This window comes from Rhinolophus ferrumequinum, chromosome 12, assembly GCF_004115265.2.
Source record: "Rhinolophus ferrumequinum isolate MPI-CBG mRhiFer1 chromosome 12, mRhiFer1_v1.p, whole genome shotgun sequence".
Classification (NCBI taxonomy): domain Eukaryota; kingdom Metazoa; phylum Chordata; class Mammalia; order Chiroptera; family Rhinolophidae; genus Rhinolophus; species Rhinolophus ferrumequinum.
In genome coordinates, this window is record NC_046295.1 from 41,732,611 (window position 1) to 41,753,592 (window position 20,982).

The window sequence follows — 20,982 nt, forward strand, 5'->3', positions numbered from 1 at the left end:
AAGTTCTAGAAACTTCCTTCTTTCCTCTCAGGCTTCGGGTGGCAACTCCTGGGATACTACTGTCTTCTTTGCAGTTAACCCTCACTCTGACTTCCCCTAACAAAACGGCTCACATTATTAGGCCTTCCTCCAATTATCCTAACTGAATGGCCCATCTTTTCCTGCTGGGACTGATACTATCTCATTATAAATATATTACCTTAAGGTGTGCAAATATTATTTTTCAAACTACATGATGCCATACACAAAATATGAACTTTCCCAGTTTTCTATTCCTTAAGAGCTGAGAATGAACATTTCTACACTGGTCATCCAAGTGTCTTTTTATTCTATAATTTTCTACCACTGTGAAATCTTACAAGTTCAAAGTAAATATTTATAAACATTTAAAAATAGTTCATAAAAACCTTCTCTACTTCTGAAGACCTATAACCCTACAAGGAAAATATTGAAGCTCTGGAGGTCAGGTCCCATCCCAGGGGGCAAGATTTATCAGTTGGATCAGTCAAGAGAAACTTCATTTTATCACTGTGTTCTCCCAGCGCTCATTGGTAACGTGACTCTTCTAATAGGTTTGAAACATGTGATAGGATGGTCTTTATATGCATAAAATTCAAGACAACTGAAACCATGAAAAAGTTACAACTACACAAGAAACTAGATAACAAAGAGACAATCCTGTTTGGAGGTGCTAGTGGATTTTAAATGGCCACAAATTATTTCCAGCTCCTTCCATCTGGAGGTGGTCTCTTTCCTCACTATTTGTCTGGGTTGGCCTTAGGGTTCATTTGACCAAAAGAATGTGGCATGACCTAGTGAGACTTGTGAGTCCCCAAAATCCTTGCTTCTGCCATCTTAGTCAGCATCTGCTTTCAAGTGAAGAAGCTTGGGGTGAAAGAGGAGAGAGAGGCCCAGCCACCCAGCGGCTATTCGTTCCAACCTTAGCACCTGAGGCCCCATCCATATGGGTGAGGCCACCTGAGATTAACCAGCCCCAGCAGTGCTACGAACTGTCTACAGCCACATGAGTGAGCTCAGGCAAGACCCGTAGAATCATGAGAAATATTAAATTGTTCTTTTGAAGCCAATAAGATTTGTTGTGGTCTGTTATACAGCAATAGGTAACTGAAACATAGGCTTTTTTTATCTCTCATACCTGAATTCCTGAATTAAGTCCACAGCCAGCTAATTTGGCAGTTCCAGAAAAACATAGACTAGGTAATCATTCGTGGTAACTATTAGCTTATTCTTCTGTGATCCAACACAGAACAATGGGGAAAAACTAAGGACTTTGAAATCAGACATCCCTGGGTTAGAATTTCTATTCTGTGGTTGGAGGTAGTTTGTTTTCTCTCTCTCTCTCTCTCTCTATCTCTCTCTCTCTCTCTCTCTCTATCTCTCTCTCTCTCTCTGAGTCTCAGTTTAATCACCTGTAAAATAGATACAATAACTGCCTACTTCATAAGTGAAGTGTCAGGATTTTAAAAGATAACTAACATAAAGCACCTATCACAGTGCTGGGAACGTAGTAGGTACTTAATGAATGCCAGTTCCCGTCCTCAGTACTGGTGTATATGTAGACACAAGTTGGGACCAGACTTGAAAGGCTCTAAGATGGTGATACTCAAAGTGTGGTCTCTGTACCAGTAGGAGCGTCATCTCAGGGAACTTAATAGACAAAAGTTCTCTGGCCCCACCCCAGAGCTATTGAGTCAGACATTCCGTTATCCTATATTGGCCCATCAAAGCCAACTAGAATTACCAATCATTCCTAAGCTTAGGGAGGACTGAAACCGTTGCATTGCAGTACCTAGTCCATATTTCGGCACATGGTAGCTACTAAATTAATGTTTGATGACAAATGACCATGTTAACAGGTGATGAAGTGGATGGATAAAATGAATGTATGCCTCCAAGCTCTCCTCTTCATCCCTAGTGTACCAAGGACGACACATCAGCCAATCTGATGGGCTGGCTGTAGGCTAAGCCAATGATGTGAATGACTGTAGTATAGGTTGGGAGTCTCATTGTTTCGGCTGCTTGGGCAGGGTACAAGATGGCTGTTTGATTTGGGATAAATAAAAAACATTCGTAAAGGCCAGAACAATAGTCACCCACAGGTATGCCTGGCATGGACATTTGCGAAGAAACTGAAAATTAGATTTCATAATGGTATCATGAAAAGAATTCTAGTCTAAAATGTCGGAAAGCAAAACATAGTCACAAATACTTAATGTCATGAACTGCCTTTTCCAGAAGACTTTTACAGTTCATTTCTAAGAAGAAAATAATAATAGACCTATTTCAAAGGGTAGTCATGGAGGTTCACTGAGAAAATTAGAATAAAATGTATGGTACATAATAAACACTCAGTGAATTATTGCCTACTATTATATTTATTTTTAAATTTTGAATTATTCAAGGTATCAACTAGCATTGTGCTACAAATACAATGAGCATTATAGTATTGTTTTGAAGGAATCAAAAAGACAATAATAAATTAACCAAATGCTAATCTAGCGTCTTATCTGTTTTCCTTTTTCCACCACTAGGCGACACCACCTACGTATAACAACTAACTCTTTTCTAACAGACTAAGCAGAGCCAACCTTAGATATCACTGTTGATTAAGAAACAACAAAAAAGATGTCTATTCTAGAAAGTAGCTACCCTAAATTATTCCTTTGTTTGAGTCTTATTATTTCTCTGAATTGCCACTGGCTATTTAGTATAAATGTATGATTTCATCTCAGTGTGTACAAAAAAAAGACTCCTTGTAACTTAGGGAACCAATTTAGCATTTACCTAAATGGGTAGGAAGGGGGAACTCTCACACAATCACACTCCACTGTTTCTCTTTTGTAGAGATTTCTCTGTCACAAAAAGATAACAAATTTCCTGTGGTTTCACAGCCTGTTTTTCTATGACAAGTTGATACAATGTAGTAATTAACTATTAAAATATTGCATATAATTCACATGAGCATTACAGACAAACTAATTTAAACCAAGGTCAGGTCTCCAAATCAGCACAATAACTCAGAAAGCAGGAAAGAGAGAAAATAAACTAGAGAAAAGGTAAGCAACAGCTGCTATTAAAAGCAACACCAGGCAGCTAAAACTGTCCTGAGCACATTCCTAAAAATTTAATTAGGTAAATCCTTCCAGAAATTAAACCATCGAAATGACATTATAGTACACTTAAAAAATGTATTTACAGAGTGAAAGAGCAGTCATTCTAGCATATCACTATGTCCTGAGGGTTTCCTTCTCATAAAGAAAGATGCAGAAGAGAATTAGATAGTGAGCTATGAAAAAAGTTCATATTGTCACAGACATGTTTTGTAAAATGCTATTTCTTAATTCCCTCAGCAATGTTGAAGTTGAGAATGAATTAACAGGCTGTTTTCTGGTTTTTCTGTCATCTTATGGGATGATGAAAATGACTAGAACCAAAGCCTACTTATTAGCTTTCCAAATACCAACATTTAATAAAGGGCAATAATGACAGATACTGATTTCTACCATATCATGGAGCTCATTTCTCAGAAAGGTGGGCATTGATACTGTATTTCTTTCACAAGAAAAGGGTCGACTTACCTTTCCTACTAAAGGATTTCAATAAAACAGAATTGCCTTATTACTTTTGAAGGTCTAGAAATATACAATTTTTATTTCTATAAGATGCAGTAATACATGAATGTATTCAAAATGCCTTCTGATAATATGTCCATTTCCCCAAAGGTGATTGTAAATTTAAGGGAGAGGTCCCCAAATAAGGTAACAGAGATTCTAGAAATACAATATCTGAATGGAGAGCCTTAGGCAATTTGATGGCATATGAAAAGACTTTTTATTGGTTTTTAATTACAAATATGTATTATGGAAGTTACTAGAAGGAAGTGTGATAATACCCAGGCAGGAGAAGTGGCAGTGAAGAAAAGAGCAGGGTTTCTGGAAAGGAGCAGATGGACATATGGAAAAGGGAAAAGCTGTATAAATCTACTAAGGAAAGGAAAGATGGGGAGTGATAAAAGTGATACGGGAAGTCCATCATGTGGTCCAGAGTGTTATCAGAACTCATTAGTACAGCTCATGATGGCTGAAGCTTAGGAGGAAAGTGATAACAATCTAGGTTGCATTTGGAAAGAGCAAGCTCTGTGTGTCCAGCTGAACAGAAATGAGCAGAATGGGGAAGACAAGGATTCTAGGGCAAGGGCCAGAGTCTCCAGCACAGTGGTGGTTGTGATGGTTTGTATCCAAATAGGAAAGACCATAAAGACTAATTAATTATTCAATGCTGTTCGGGTAACGTACATATGAGCTGTTATCTCTAGCTTCAGGGTGGCCCCACCTACTTTTAAAGCTTGTTTTATAGTTTTATTGATTATCTAGAGCGGGTGTAGGAAACTACTGCCTGTTTCAGTATGGCCCATAAGCTAAACACTTTCAAAGAGTTGTTATTTAAATTCCTACATAAAATCTTCAATTTTGCTTCTTAGACCAGAAAATCTAAATATTTACTATCTGACTCTTTACTGACAAAATTTGCCTGGTCTAGACTTAAGAAAGTAATGGAGAAAAAGTTAATTATGTAGGCTGAACACAATCCACTTTTGTGCAATCCATCAGGTGAATAGCACACAAAAAAAGTTCCTGAGGACATGTTCTTCTAGTATTTGAAAACTATTCTTTAATTCAGCAAAGAAGTCATTGATGTGGTTGATAAACAGGTGAAGTTCTGACAAGAGTCTTCGTTTTGCTTCATTTCTGATTAAGGAAAACAAAAATATCAACTACATTATTGTTGGAACTACACTCATGCATCAATGCAATGCGAGAGTTGCACAAAAATCAACTGATTCATTCTGTGAGATTCAATGATTGTATATAATTTACAATAATAAGTGTATATTATTCGTAAATTGTGTGCTGTATGTCCTTTATATCAGTACCATGTGTATCAGTATCACATTTCTTTTTTCAGAGAGCCCATTGTTACACATTTGCCAGCACAGCACTCCTGCTTCCCCTTATCATTAATCTGGGCTGATCTTAGAGACTTGCATGAACAATAGAATATGGTGGAAGTGATATTCTGAGACATTTCAAGTTGGGTCACAAGATGTGCACCTTCCATCTTAGTCTTTTAGAAAGCTTGCTCATGTGGCTCTCTCTCTCCCTCTCTCTCTCTCTCTTTGTCTCTCTCTCTCTCTCTTTGTCTCTCTCTCTCTCTCTCTCTCTCTCTCTCTCTCTCTCTCTCTCTCTCTCTCTCTCTCTCTCTCTCTCTCTCTCAACCTAAGTGTCATGCTGTGAGAAATCCAAGCCAGATGACAGGCCCAACTGAGCTCACAGTTGACATCCTTGGATTGCAACTGCGTAAGAAACTGAGCAAGAACTGCCTAGCTGAACCCAATAAGCCAATAGAATTATAAGAGATAATGTCTGATTTTAAGCCTCTAGGTTCTGGGCATGGCTTGCTACACAGCAGTATGTAACTGAAGCACCATTTTATTGTGAGGAGGAGGCAATGAGAAGGGAGCAAAGTGGACGCAACACATGACCTCAGGAATCCTAGCCTGGGGTATTGCAGCTCCGTTTTGTTCCATGCCCTTGGTGCAAAAGCAGGTACACAAGCATGTTGGGGTGGAGATGTAATGAAATGGGGGACTGGCAATGAATAATGCACGCTCATGTTTGTATACAAATTTAAATCACATAAAGTCATTCTCCACTAGAGATGCAGCAAGAAAAATACCATTAAAAGGCACACTGACTCAAACCCTGTCATTTACTACATATCAGCCACATTTGGGCTTCCTAGGATGGCATACAGCTCCTGCCACAGCTTTCTTCCTTCCAGCACCAAGCTAAACAGCCATTTTTGAGGCCTGTGTCACTTAAATCCCCTGCAGCCTCTAGACAAGGTCATGTCCTCATTGTATCTAATCTCATTATTTCTTTCCCACTGCACAGTTGCCCAGCGAAGTCAGTGGGGATTTCTGGGCCCTGAGGAGAGTTTATGCATGGGGCAGGCTCAGTGTTTTCTGTGCTTCCCCTTTCCACCTCCTCCATGCAAATGCATTTTTATCAGTGTTTCAGGGAAGAAGGAGAGAAGACCAGGGCACTACCCTATGCCAAAGAATGCACAATGCATAGTGATCTCTAAACTTTGGATCACCATTTATCTCATTATTACTGCAGAATGAGAACTAGAAAAGCTGTATTGAGGTATTTTGTACCATTTAGGGAAATAAATGGCCTTTGAAAGAGAAGTATGGTTAGAAGAACAGTTAGATGCGACCATGTGACTGAGCCAATGAAATGTGAGCAGAAGCAATGCATGCTATGTTCAGATTAGAGCCATAAAAGCTCCCACCTTTGGCCCTCCAAGCTCTTCTTGCTCTTGGCAGAGAGGATGGAGATGCCCCCAGGCAATCTTAGGAGCCATGTGTTGAAAGATGGTCTCTGAATCACCCCTGGTCACCCACTCAGGAACACCAAATTAGATTGCTGCACAAGCGAAAAATAACAACTTTTGTGCTGAATCTCTGAGATTTGAGGGTTTGTCTGTTACAGATGCTAGAGCTACCTTAGCCAATGCAGGAGTAATCATAGAACCTCTACCTCATAGGGTGGCTTGGAGGATTAAATGAGATAATGCTTGGTACACAATGAGAGCGCATCATCAAATATTAACTCCTTCTTAGCAAGGAGTTGGCAGACCTGGACCAAAAAGGAAATGGAAGCATTTATGATTGAGACCCTGGAGGAGAGGTTGCACATTATTTCCACTGGTTGGCCAGATGGCTTTGAAAAATCACCCTCAGTGTAAGGGTTTGGCATTTTGAAGAATATGCTAAGCAAAAATAATATATGCTTCCCCAAAATATTACTGTGCATTCTATGACAAAACAATGTAGATAAGTACTCTAGGGGTACCTCATCCTGAACTCTAAAAAATTCTAAGCACAAACAATGAGAAATCATATTTGGTGATTAAAATTAGTAAACCAGATTCCAGACTGGTTTGATCAGTCTTAAATCAACAGCTACAATGGTTCAACCATGCTTCGCTATGGCCTGAGGAAATGTTTCCTTTTGTTAGGGAGGAGTTTAACAGTGATCTCAGGAATTCATTCTGATCTGTATGTGCTCCGAATGCTAAGAGAAAATGTTGGTATTTTTCCCTCTGCAGTGTTCCAAGGTGCAGCTGGGCTGGTAATCTCTACAGGGCAGAATGAGTTAGCAGTCTGAGTCACTTTACCAGAATGCATCTCATGTGCTCTATTCCAGGTTTCAAATAGCAGAGTGTCTGGTCATGAAGAGGCCCCCAGCTGAAAGCACAGTAAAGCCCTGGAGAAAAAACAGGCCTGAATAATTCACTCAGACTGCAACTTCAAATAAAGGAGACAAAATTTCAAGAGTTGAAAATCCCCATTGTTTCTCATTTAAAGGAACTGCGTTGAAATAAAAACATGGGGAAGCAACAGATGAAATGTGCTTAGCAGACAACAGGTTCATTCAGACAGTCTTATTATAAGTTTCTATTCTTTTAAGTTGTCTGGAAAATGACTACTTTTATGACTAGTATATGTTATGGGTTGAATTGTGTCCCCCAAATTTATATATTGAAGTCCTAACTTCTAGCATCTCAGAATGTGACCTTATTTGGAAATAGGGTCATTGCAGATGTAATTAGTTAAGATGAGGTCATTTGGGTGAGTCCTAATCCAATACGACTTGTGTCCATATAAAAAAGGGAAATTTGGACACAAAGACATGCCTAGGGATGATGTGAAGACAAAGGCAGAGATCGGGGTGATGCTTCTACAAGCCAAGGAACGCGAAAGGTTGCCAGCAAACCACCAGAAACTAGGCTAGAGGTATGGAACAGATTCTCCCTCCTAGCCCTCAGAAGGAACCCATCCTACCAATACCAAAGCTTCAACTTCTAGCCTCCAGAACTGTAAAACAATACATTTCTGTTGTTTAAGTCACACAGTTTGCGGTACTTTATTATGGCAGCCTGAGCAAACTGATACAGTATATATGCAGGAATAAATCATAATGTGATCGATCATAATAAAAAGTGATCAAGTCAGTACCTGGTTATTGCTCTTCCTGAGGAAAGATGCTAACGACTTACAGTCCTTCGAGGATGTTTAAAGCAGCTATAGTAGTAATTGGTGTTCGCCAGGGAACTATTAATGTGGCCCTGCCATGAGCAACCTCGGTTGCTTCAGTGGTACCTCATTAGAATGAAAAGATTTTCCCCTTCCCCTGAAATCTTAATATACTGCTTTACTAGAGAGTAAACTAGGCCCAGGATATAAAATCACCATTTCATCCTGCTGGCAAAAGAATAAAGGCAGAGTTTTTTCCAGTTAAGCATATGCTTTGATCAATTCTCTGTTTCCTGATTAAGACTTTATTTTTTTAATTTTTATACTTTTTTTGTTTTTAACACGGATTTTGTTTTGTGCAGCTTTTATTTCTCTCTACTGGTTCCACCACTAAAAAGAAGAGCTGAAACAGATTCAAGCCTGCTGTGTTTCTCTTCTTCGTTTTTTAGATTCCGGTTAAGTTTTCTTTTATTCAGCAATAACACATGTATAGACTAAATAACAGTTCAAAGATTCCACATTAGTGACTACTTCCAAATAAGAATCAGAGAAATGCTTGAATTACAGAGCCACAAGAGTCTCACATTGAGTTATTCTATGAGGTACTCTCTCTTCATTGTTCTCTCTTTTTAAAAAAATTTTATTAAATTTATCGGGATGATACTGGTTAGTAAAATTATACATGCTTCAAGAGTAACACTTCTATAATATTTCATTTATATATTGCATTGTGTGTTCACCACCCAGAGTCAGTTCTCCTTCCATCACTGTATATTTGACCCCCTTTCCCTCTTCTACTACCCACCCCCTCCCTTTCCCTCTCGTAACCATTAAACTGTTGTTGTGTTTATGAGTTTTTGCTTCCTTTATTTGTTTTATTAATTTGTTGCTTTCAGTTTTATATCCCACATATGAGTGAAATCATACAGTTCTCAGCTTTTTCTGTCTGACTTATTTCACTCAGCATGATAATCTCAAGATCCATCCATGTTGTCGCAAGTGCCAGTATTTCATCTTTTCTTATGGCCGCGTAATATCCCGTTGTATATATGAACCACATCTTCTTTATCCAATCCTCTGTTGAAGGACACTTTGGTTGTTTCCATGTTTTGCTCAACGAATAATGCTGCAATGAACACAGGAGTACATACATCTCTATGGATAAATGTTTTCAGATTTTTTGGGGTAGATACCCAAAAGAGGGGTTGCTGGGTCATATGGTAAATCTATTCTTAATTTCTTGAGAAACCACCATACTTTTTTCCATAGTGGCTGTACCAATTTACATGCCCAGCAGCAGTGTATGAGGGTTCCTTTTACTCCAACATTTGTTATCACTTATCTTGTTGGTAATAGCCATTTTAACAGATATGAGGTGGTATCTCATTGTGGTTTTGATTTGCATTTCCCTAATAGCTAGTGAGGTTGAGCATTTTTTCATGTATCTGTTGGCAGTTTGTCTTCTTGGGAGAAGTGTCTGTTCAGGTACTCTGTCCATTTTTTAATTGGATTGTTTGGTTTGTTGTTGTTGAGTTATATGTGTTCATTATATATTTTTGGATATTAGCCCCTTATTGGAGGTGCTGTTTGCAAGTATCTTCTCCCATTCGGATGGTTCCCTCTTTATTTTGCTGATGGTTTCTTTTGCTGTGTAGAAGCTTTTTAGTTTGCTATAGTCCCATTAATTTATTTTAGCTTTTACATCCCTTGCCTTTGAGGCCAAATTCATAAAATCTTCTTTGAACACAAGGTCCATAAGTTTAGTACTGATGTTTTCTTCTATGCAGTTTAATGTTTCAGGTCTTATGTTTAGGTCTTTGATCCATTTTGAGTTAATTTTGGTACATGGTGACAGATAGTAGTCTAATTTCCATCTTTTGCACATGGCTTTCCAATTTTCCCAGTACCATTTATTGAAGAGGCTGTCTTTTCTCCACTGTATATTTTTGCTCTGTTGTCAAAAATTATCTGTGGGTTTCTTTCTGGGTTCTCAATTCTATGCCATTGGTCTCTGTGTCTGTTTTTCTGTCAATACTATGCTATTTGATTATTGTTGTTTTATAATATAAATTGAAATCAGGGAGTGTGATATTTCCAGCCTTGTTATTTTTTCTTAGGATTGGTTTGGCTATTCTCTTCTGACAATCAAAGGGCACAATGTAAAGGGCACAAAGGATCAGGTACAATGACATTCAATGAAGTGAATGGATTCCAATATGTGGTGTATATACCCCACAGGGTATGTGCTATATTCAGGCTCAGAATGACCCTAAGGCCATGCAAAATGGGACTGCGGTGTCTTTTCCATGGTCCTAGCTTCCAAGTCCTCTCTGCAAGAAAGGCGACCCCTCTGGCCATGCATCTGATAAGGCCATTTTTTATTCATTGTTCCTCAAAGTCATATTCATTCTGAGCTCATATACTGAGCAAAGCATTGAAACTCTGTATTATAATTGTTTGTTTTCTATGATAGATCTTTCAATAACTTCTATAACTTTGATTAGATTACAACTATCATTTGTGATGTATGCTACAATAAAAATGAGAGACAATGGGTTTAGTAGTAGCTTTCTCCCTATAACATAGAGGGCCGGAGTTAACCCATCTGTCAAAGTCAATGAATTTTACCTCCCAAATCAGTGGTTCTATCTGAACGACATGCTGTATATGTTGCAAGGAGACAAATTCTTCTAATTTTTTCAATATTTCCACCCAAGAAAATTAACTGGGTCACTATGCAAATGAAGACCATAACACATACAACTGAGGAATTGCAGCATTGCAGAGGACCATTGAAAATGTAAAGAATCCTTTCTCTTTTCCCTGACATGCTACAGAACCTCTTGGTGATTCCTTCCAGTGATAACAGCTAACTATTTTGCAAAGCCATCAGATCCATTTTTGGACAGCTGGATAAGCAGTACTATCTACAAATACGTCCTCCCTATTTTACATAACTTATCTCAGCCTTGAGCCATAGTTATCTGGAAGAAACTGTTTGGGAGGAAACAAAGCAGATTGCTTTGGATGTACAGGTAGGTAGTTTTGCTTTCCTAGCTGTTTATTTAAATTCAAAAGGAAATAAAAATCAGATATCAAAGGGACACTATGCACTAAGTACGGGGGGGTGGGGAAGAAGGGGTGTGTGCCAAAAACGTGTATACACATGACTTGTTTTCATCTTTTGCTATCGGTATATACTGAGTATTACAATTTTAATACAGCTTTTTCCTTCCTTAAAATGTGTATACGTATTTTTGGCACCCTCTGTATTTGTATTTACCAAGTACTTGTTATATGCCCAACCTCGCACTGTGCCAAGAAATTAAAGGATGATAGAAGTTAAAGATCATTACTCTCAATTAACTTAAAATATCATCTCACCATGATCAAATATATGAAACAAGTTCAAAATTAGTGGAGGATATAATATAGTGTAAGTCCTAAGTTGGTCATTTAGACTAAATTTTGCAAGAGTTCAGAAAGCAGTTATAAAAAAATGGAGAATTTATAAGCATCATCATGAAGTAGCTAGGTGCTGACCATGCTTTTGAGATTTTGAAAGTCACAGGAACTAAGACTATTTCTTTGAGAACGTATTTAGATCTAAAGGACAATTAGACAACAGTTCCAAAACACACCAAATAAGATAGTGTGGATTCTGTCACTATTTTAAAAATGTCCAAGGGAATGGGAAAGGAATGCTGAAATATAATCAAGTATGAGTAAGGACTGGGGAAATGCCATTGTCTTATGGGATGATCTATGGAGAAAACCAAACTTTGCCTTAACTTGTGCATTTTTCCAACTGGCAAATTGATTAAATAATACACATGTTCTCTTTCAAAGAAGATATAGACAGTTCCTAAAATCCTTTGCCATTTCTCAGTCATCTTTAATATCTCCATTATGCACAACTGAAAAGTTATCATTCAGCTGATTAGAGTTTAATCTGTGTACCCTTCTTTATATGTACAGATGTCTTTCTCCCTCTTCCCAGAAGATTATATAGTGCTTCCAAAGATGTACTTAACTGCCTGATTAATTACTGGATCTCCATGTAAATTACTGTCAAGTTTACAATGATAATTTTATCACTTATTCAGCTTGATGAACATTTACAGTTTAATATATCTGACAAAGTCATTTGTATAGACCTATAATATAAATGAAGGTACAATAAAGCTACGGTAAGTCTATAATAATAATGACAATAGTCTTGAAGTAATTTGCTAACTACAGACATTTCCCTAAGCAATTATAAGATGTGCTATGTTAATTTAGAGAGGAATTCCAAACGAGGCATTTAAAACATAATAAGATGCCACTAAATGAGAGACAGGAGAGGGGGAAAAGAAAAAGAAAACCCTAAGGCGTGAACTAGGAGAAATGATTCTCAGAGCTACTGACCCTTGCAAGATCCACGTTTTCCTTGGATTTTTAGACACAAAACAAATTTCTAATTGAAGGTGATTATCTAGTTACTACATCTCAAATTGCATATATTTCTTGCATTGAATCACATCAACCCTTAATTATATGGAACATTTATCAATTTGAAAGTCCAGTAAAACAGTAGAGTTCCACAAACAATAAGAATGTGCTCTGCAAACTATGAGATACTATAGGACCACCAAGTGTGATTACAGTTAGTGACAACAGTCTGCCTCCTGGTACTCATATGGATCTATGAGCTGAATTATATGCCAATCAACTGGGAATATATTTTACAAAGAAATCTCAGAAAAAAAACAGCCTGGTTTGCTCTTGGGTTTTCTGAGGTATGGACACCCATATGCATGCCTTTTATTCCCTAGAAATATACATATTGATAAGTCACTATTACCATGAGAAAAAAAAAAGTATAGCAATATAGAATTCTAAAAACCAAAAGACAAAGTCCTATAATGCAATTTTTATCTCCATAAATACGACTTGAGAGCTTGGTGCCTCAAAGATTGATAGCTTGATCAAGGCAATATAACAGTGAAGAAATATGCACACTTCTGCACAGCACAAATGTGCCTTTGTAAAATATAATTCGCCTTACGTAGGTTAATTAAGATTCACATACAAGTCATTGAAAAGTCCCAAAGTGGACAAAAGATAATTTGCTAAGGAAACACACAAAGAAAAGAGTAGCATGCGTTTAAAGGATTGGAAGGAGGGTCTTATTAATACTTGAGTTGTCACCATTGATTACCAAAATGACACACATCCAAACAGCTTACAAAGGCCAAAGTACACTTGTTTTCTTAGAAAAGTTCTCTGAGCAATGCAGAGTGGTGCACAAAAAACAAAACAAAACAAACAAAAAAACCAAGAGTGAATCCAATCACATATAATATAATCTTTGCTATCAAACAGGTTATACATACACACACACACACACACACACACACACACGTGAGTGTGTTTTAGGTACTGTCTTACTGAGATGAGTCAAACAGCATTCATCTTGAGAATCCAGGTTTGACAGTTATCATTGACTTAGCATAGTGTTTTCACCCAAAATAATAAACTGCATTCCTAATCAAATATATCCCAAAGAAGATTAATAGTGACCAATGTGGTAGAGAAAACTCTTCCAGTTGCCCAAACTGCAAAAGATTAACACTGACCAATGTGGTAGAGAAAACTGTCTTCCAGTTGCCCAAACTGCAATTGAGTAAAATCCATTATTGCCAAAAATGCCTTCCCTCCCTTACCTCAAGGGTCATGTTTACAGTACTAATGGCCACTTTTATTTCTCCATCTGACAGTTCCTTTAGGTCCTTTAGCATTCTCTGTTCGATACTTAAACCTGTGGATGAGAGGGAAGAACAGCAAGTTAAACTTGGGGAACTTTTTGGGGTAATATCAACAGATGATTATTTAAATAATTTACTCTGCAAATTTCAATATTTTCCCCTCTAAGGTTGCTTTTATCCATAATAAACACAAACATATTAAGGCAAAAATCACATTAGTAACAATATTTGCATCAGGTAAGATCCCAGCAGGAAAAATAATTCACCCCTTATAATCCAAAAGATTCTGTAATGGCAGGACACTTACAGAAATGTGGGCAGGACTGAGAGACTGAATAAAAGATGGTGAGCATCCAAAGACTAGCAAAGGGACAAGGGAAGGAAACAGAGATCTAGACCTGCAGAGAGGGTCTGCCAGAGACCTAGCACACCAAATCAGGAAGGGAGCAGGGAAGAAATACTAGTCTCTCTCTTCTCCTTCCCTCAACCCCCACGCTCCATGTATTGCTACTCTTCCCGTTGACCAAAACCTACCAGAAGCCTGTAATCTTCAGGGAGCCCAGAAGATTAAATACTTAGGGGTCGGCCTCTGGAGGCCCAGAGCTGATAAGAACAGAGAATGGAACGGGGGGAGGTGGGCAAATGAAGAAAAACTAGCATAACCACACAACTGAGCCAAATAATACCTAACGAGGCCAAAATTTGCATATAGGCTACATTTACGTGAGCCCCCTTGTTTTCTTGTATAATTTTATTAAAAATGCAACATGACCCATAAAATTGTCATAATTAAGTTGGTGGCCCTTATAATAGACTCTCGTAAGAGAAGCTATTGAATTACTTAAATGATGGGAGTAAAAATCCAGAATGGTGAAATTATCCAGAACTGCATAGTTTTAGTCAGCTGATCAATGTACTTCAATAAAATCTATGTCCAAAAAACAGGAAAGGGTCTGGCTTGACATTTAATTCTCACCCTAGGTTATTATACCCGAGGAGGCCTATCCTCTTGGGAAGAAGACCCATAACAAAGCCCAGGAAAGCACACATAGCCATCCCAGATGCGTGTTAAGACACCACTTGCCCTCCCAACTTAAAGCACAATCACAGCAGTCTGGGCAAACAGATAGCTACTAAACATTTTTCTTTGACTCAAAGATTGAAAGGCCACATTCTAGCATACTACAACATAAAATGATTTATAGAACATACTGTGATATTCAAATTTTCGTTTAGTTTCGAAAATGAGTGACATACCCTCACGCAGCTTTATACATCCGTACATCCACACACGAGCATCTGTATCGAAGGGGTGGCAGATGTGCAGTGCCCCACACACATTTCCTTAGATGTCCCCATCACAGTGAGCCTCAGAATGGTGCTCAACCGTCAACACTTGCATCTCTTTTCCTGAAGTCTTTCTCTGGCCACCAGAGCCCACTCGAGGAGAACTAACAGCCCCGGGATTAAGTAGCCTTCAATATTCCAGTGGGATGCTGGTTAAGTGTTGAACAGCCAGCACAAAAACCTGATTTGTAGTGTTTGCCTATTACTCTGGTGTCAATATTTCTTGTGGATGATGTCAAACTGCAAAGCCAATGTCAACCAACTCACAAAATTCCTGAAAATTTAATAATCAGCTCTTAGAGCTCTGATGAACAAGTTCCAACACACCACTGCACCCTTCGGGTGGGGTGACCCTGACATGCAATTTTACACTCTTTCCCAGAGTTCCCTAGTGGGATGAAGGCCTGGTTTCCTATGGAAGTGAACTTGCTTGATTATGCACTCCATCCCCGATCGGTAATTCCTGGGGTCACCTCTCAAATAAACTGTCTTGGCTCAGGCTCTGTCCCCAGAGGATTCCATGCTAAGGGAGAATGCTTTGCACCTTAAAGATAGATTGTCTGGGTTTAAATCCTGGCCTCACTACTTTTCAGCGTGTGTGTGATGAGGGGAATGCAGATGCCTCTCTCCGCTTTATTGTTCTCATCTGGAAAGTGGGGATAATAATAGCACCTGACAGTGTTGTCGTGAGGATTTAGTGAGAATCCATAACTTTAGCAAAGTTCTCCCATCAGAACCTTGTGTAGATTAGGCACTCAATGAATTATAGCTATTTATTATTATTATAAAACAATTGATCCAAGAAATCAATTGTCTTGATAAAGCCTAGACTTGGAGAATAATTTCGTCTGCTTAGCTGTCTCCTCCCTTATTTTTTTCTAAAATTAATTGATTTGTGAAATCCCTTTGTGTTTGCCATTGCTCCTGCCACATTCTCAAAACAGAACCCTCTCAGCACAGAGATCTCATGTCATGACGCATATGAGGTGTGCGTTAGACGCGTGAATTAACCACATATCCAGGCACGAAGGCCTCACAGGAGAGTCTGCGGTCCACGCTCTCTGCTTCCAGGTGAGCCAACATTACGTGCCTGAAAATCTTTCACAGGCACGAATAGGGAAGAAAGCAAAGGCACAAGCAAATTCACCTTCTGGGGCCTGGCAACACTTCATACCACCTGTCAGCCATACGTGGGAGCTGTGGCCGAGCTGGGGGACAGTCACTCACCCTGGGCACTGAATTGGCTCTCCTGCAGGACGTTGATAATGTCCTCTCTTGGAGGCAAGCTAGGAAATTTTTCTTCCAGGATAGAAAGAATTTCCTCCTGCTTCTCTGAGATCTTCTCGGATTCCATGGTCATGTACTTGAAAAGGATGCTACCTGAAAGGCATGAATAAAAACATCCTTAAACTTTCCAGCCAAGCCAAGAAGGGGGCCAGGAAAAGCAATATTTTCTGGCCTCTCGATCTATGCTTTCGCTTCCAGTTTCTTGTGGCCCTTGTGCACCAAGGGCCTCCACAAGTGTAGCATTCAAGAGGCAATTTTTAGAAAATCTTTCAGATACCATCAGCCCTGCCTCATTATTCTCCAGCTCTTAAACTCTACAAGTTAACTGACTACAGTACACTCTATGGCACAGAGCTATTGGATAAAGGAGCAAAATGTATAGCTTGCCCCCCAAAATGTATAGCCTTACAAAAATGATATATGTTGCTGTTAAATTATTTCAGAATGGAAGTTAATGGTAAAGTATGAAAAACATTAAATGTTATTTAATATTTCCCTTCAATATTTCACAGAGAAAATTGGTCCCACTCATCACATTCCTGATTTCACATATGAACTTCCTCCGTTAAACAACTAAATTATATAATCCCACTGTCAGCAGCAAAGGAATCTGACAAGGTGGTGAACCTGGAATCTATTCCCAATCTTTCAGGCACCACACAGTTTTGAAGCTATTTACTATTATCTAATTATAAAAATTCACAAGCTGGGTCTAAAACATAGGTTTCAATACAAAGTAATTTGCCAATATATGAATGACCAACCTCTCAATAACTCCTGGAATTTTCGCCTTGAAAGGAAGGAGTCACTACCTGTCACATCCCCTTCCCCTGCATCAGAATAACATGGAATTATGGAGGAAAGAGAAGTTTCACTTGATAATCAATGATTAATCTCCCTAAAAATCCCAAATCTATTGATTAATCAAAGTGTCACCATCTCTCTAGCTTTCGGTGTGGCCTTAATGATAATCATGGGAGGGGGGGTGGAAATAAAGAAAGAAAGAGGTAAAAATGTAGGAGAAATGGAGTGTTTCGAAAACTGATATACAATCTTGGCACCTACCCTGAGACCTACAGAATCTAGAGATTAGATGTACATTCACCAGTAAAACATTCTAGAAACCCCCAAGTAAGTCATCTGACCTCTCTGTTCCCATTTGCCCAATTTTAAAACAGAAATAACACTACTTTCCCAGCTTATAAGACCATACTGAGAATCAATGAATGTAAACATTACAATGAAAAGTAAATATTGCCAAATATATTTAAAGCATTTCACTCATTCATTCCTTCAGCAAATAACTATTCAGCATCTACTATAGACCAGGCACTGTACTAGAGGCTAAAGATTCAAGACTGAAATAGAGATAGCCTTGTCCCTTGAAGCTCATAGGAGTTTAGCAGCTACAGATAAGTAAACACACAACTTTTCAACAGAAAGGGGATAAAAAGATATTAATGGGGAAATAAATACTACTCTGAATCTAGGCCAGAATTTAGGTTTCCTTTTCCTGGGAAAGGTTTCCTAGAGACAGTACCTAAGAGGAAGCTTGAATGATAACTAGGGACTGATGGCAAAAGCAAGGCAACAGGGAGATCACAGCTCAGGCAGATCACATGCAAAGGCACCGAGGTGGGAGAGGAATTGGCCAGTACAAGGAACGGAGAGCAATTAATTAGAGCTAGATAGTATATTTTTAGGGAGAAAATGTTGAGAAATTAGGTTAGAGAGGTAGACACAGGCCAGGTCAGAAAGGACCTTAACAAGCCACCTTAAAGTTTGCCTTTTATAGTCAAAAGGAAATAGGGCGTCCTTAAAGAGTTTTACACAGGGGGAGGTAACATTGTCAAATTTATGTTCTATAAGAATCACTCTGGCAACCGTGTAGAGAATGAATTAGACAAGGCATACCAGAAGGATTCCTTAGAAGGCTGTTCCAGACGAGAACTAAGGAAGTAACAGTCAGCAGGCAGAAAATTGAACAGATTCAATACAAATTATCATTTTAAAGATGGGGAGTAGCCAGTTGAATTCTGAGTATACCCTTTGGTCTGACAATTTCTGACATAAAATCCAAAGTAATATTTTCTCTTGTTTTGCATTATTTCTTAAGTTAAAATATACACGAAGTCCTGCCAGAATATAGTGGGCACAGAGCTATGCCCATCGCTACATCCCATTAAGAAAATAGCTCTTCATCTTGCATTTCAACTGCAGTAACACCATTCTGGAAGGAACAAGTCTCCTTGAGCAAAGTTTTCTATATATAAAGGATTTTAGGGGCAGTTTCCCCCAAAGATTCTTCTTTTTTTTTTTTTTTTAAGTGACCTCTTGATGCAGGGTTTCCCAGCCCCCAGGAAGAGAAGCAGGGACAGAGGACAGGGAGTTTTCAATTCTTTGTTAAGGCAATGGTGAATCTGAATTTCAGAAAGATCTTCATCTGCTTCTGGCGAGAATAAACTACTTGTACCAAGAATAAAGAAAAAAGCTAGATTCAAAAACAGGAAAATACAAAAAAAAACACCTGTGATGGTATCAGTTACCCAGGTGACTATTTTAGAATCTAAGATCCTGAAGAGAAGGTAAGTGCATAGAGGTCACCTCAATGTTTGGTGTTGCTTTTCCCCTCACAATATTTGCTAATTCATAAGTTGTAGCCAATGAGCTGAGAAGGTTAGCACATCTAACAGTAGTTTCACAGGGGTAGGGGGACAAAAATTGGAGTCTAGGGCTCACCACAGAGAAGGAATCTTGGTTAAACAACCCAAGTTTTTAAGTGGGACCTGTCGAGAGCTAAATCCTGGAACAACAGCTGGAAATACTATGGTCTGCAGGGCAAAGCCGGCCCACTGCATGTTTTTACAAATAAAGTATTATTGGAACACAACCACACCCATTACTTTACATATTGCTTTTGGATCCTTTTGTACTTCAATGACAGGATAAGGTAGTTTAAACAGAGAGCACAGGCTTGCAAAGCCTGAAATATTTACTATCTGGCCCTATACAGAAAAAGTTTGTGGACTGCTGCTATAGAAGGGTGAAGTAAAACTAGAGAAGGGATTAGAAAGCACAAATTAATAGTCACAATATAGTCACAAGGATATGAAATACAGTATGGGGAATATGATCAATAATGTAAACATTATGTAGGGTACCAGATGGGTATCAGGGAGATATAGTCAATGGTATCGTAGCAGCTATATATGATGTCAGAGGGGTGGTATATTGCGGGGGTGGGTATCACTTTGTGAAGGGTGTAAATGTTTAACTATTGCACTGCTTTGTACACCTGAAACTAATAAATAAATAAATAAATAAATAAATAAATAAATAAATAAATAAAGCGGTCTGCATGAAGACTGAGATCCTGATTTGAATCAGTTCAAACACAGAACAGATTAAGTTGATCTGAGTCTCTTCTGCCTTTAAGGTATGAAAGTAAATCCTGTGTACAGCAAAAGAATTTCATCATACATAGCCTCATCATCTCTATATTTTTTATATATGATATTCAGCAACCAATAAAAAATTACCAGACATAATGAAAATATGACCAAATGACTAGACACTCCAGAGGAAAAAACTCATAAGGAAAAGAATGGAAACAGAACAAAAGGGAATAAAAAAATTAACTGGTGAATTACAGTAGAGAATTAGAATCTATAAATAAAATATTCAAAAGAAAATTTAAAACTGTAAATTTAATAACAATTTAAGAACTCAAAAATGCGTTTAAGAACAGATTAGACACACTGAAGAAAATATTAGTAAACTGGAAAATATTTGAGAAGAAAATAGTCATATGAAGCATGGAGAGAAAAACAGATAAAAAATAGATCGAGAAGAGAATAAGAGACATGGGGAACATGGAGAAAAGTTCTAACATATATGTAATAGGAGTTCCCATTGGCTAGGAGGGACTTAAATAATATATGAAAAGTAAATGGCCAATCATTTTTCAAAGTGAATGAGAAATAATACTCTAATATTTAAGATAAACTATGAACCCAAATCAGGATAAATGCAAAGAAAATAATCTCAAGGCACATGACAAAATGGATAAAATTACAGAGAAAAAATAATTTAAATTAATCAGAGTAAAAAGACATATTGTCAAGGGAACAACAACAAAACTGAGAGCTAACCTCATTTAAAAGGATGAAAGTCAGAAGACAATGGGGTTATATCTTCAAAGTGCTAAATAATTGTTGATCCAGAATTCTATACTAAATGAAAACATACGAGTATAAAAAAATGAAGAAAAGATAAAGACATTTTCAGAAAAATAAACTGGAAGTATTTGTTAAAAAGACCTACACTAAAAGAAATAGTAAAAGTAGAGGAAAATTATTACAGATGAAAGCAAAAAAAAATGCAAAATGGAAAGAAGAAAGTTGGAGAGTGCAAAAATGTGGGAAAAAAATCAATATTCACTGTACAATTATAATCTCTATGGAGTTTAAAATA

The 20,982-nt window shown here is 38.0% G+C and overlaps 1 protein-coding gene across 9 annotated transcripts in view; it reads right to left on the bottom strand.

Moving 5' to 3' along the window:
* The window catches only part of PRUNE2 (prune homolog 2 with BCH domain), a 227,602-nt gene that overhangs the window by 142,319 nt on the left and 64,301 nt on the right, over positions 1-20,982 (bottom strand). For all 9 annotated transcript variants that reach the window (XM_033123649.1, XM_033123644.1, XM_033123652.1 and 6 more), the window contains exons 5-6: positions 16,450-16,602; positions 13,834-13,928 (exon numbers count right to left, since the gene is read on the bottom strand). In XM_033123649.1, coding sequence (XP_032979540.1) covers positions 13,834-13,928; positions 16,450-16,602 — 248 coding nt within the window. The remainder of the gene's footprint in view (positions 1-13,833; positions 13,929-16,449; positions 16,603-20,982) is intronic.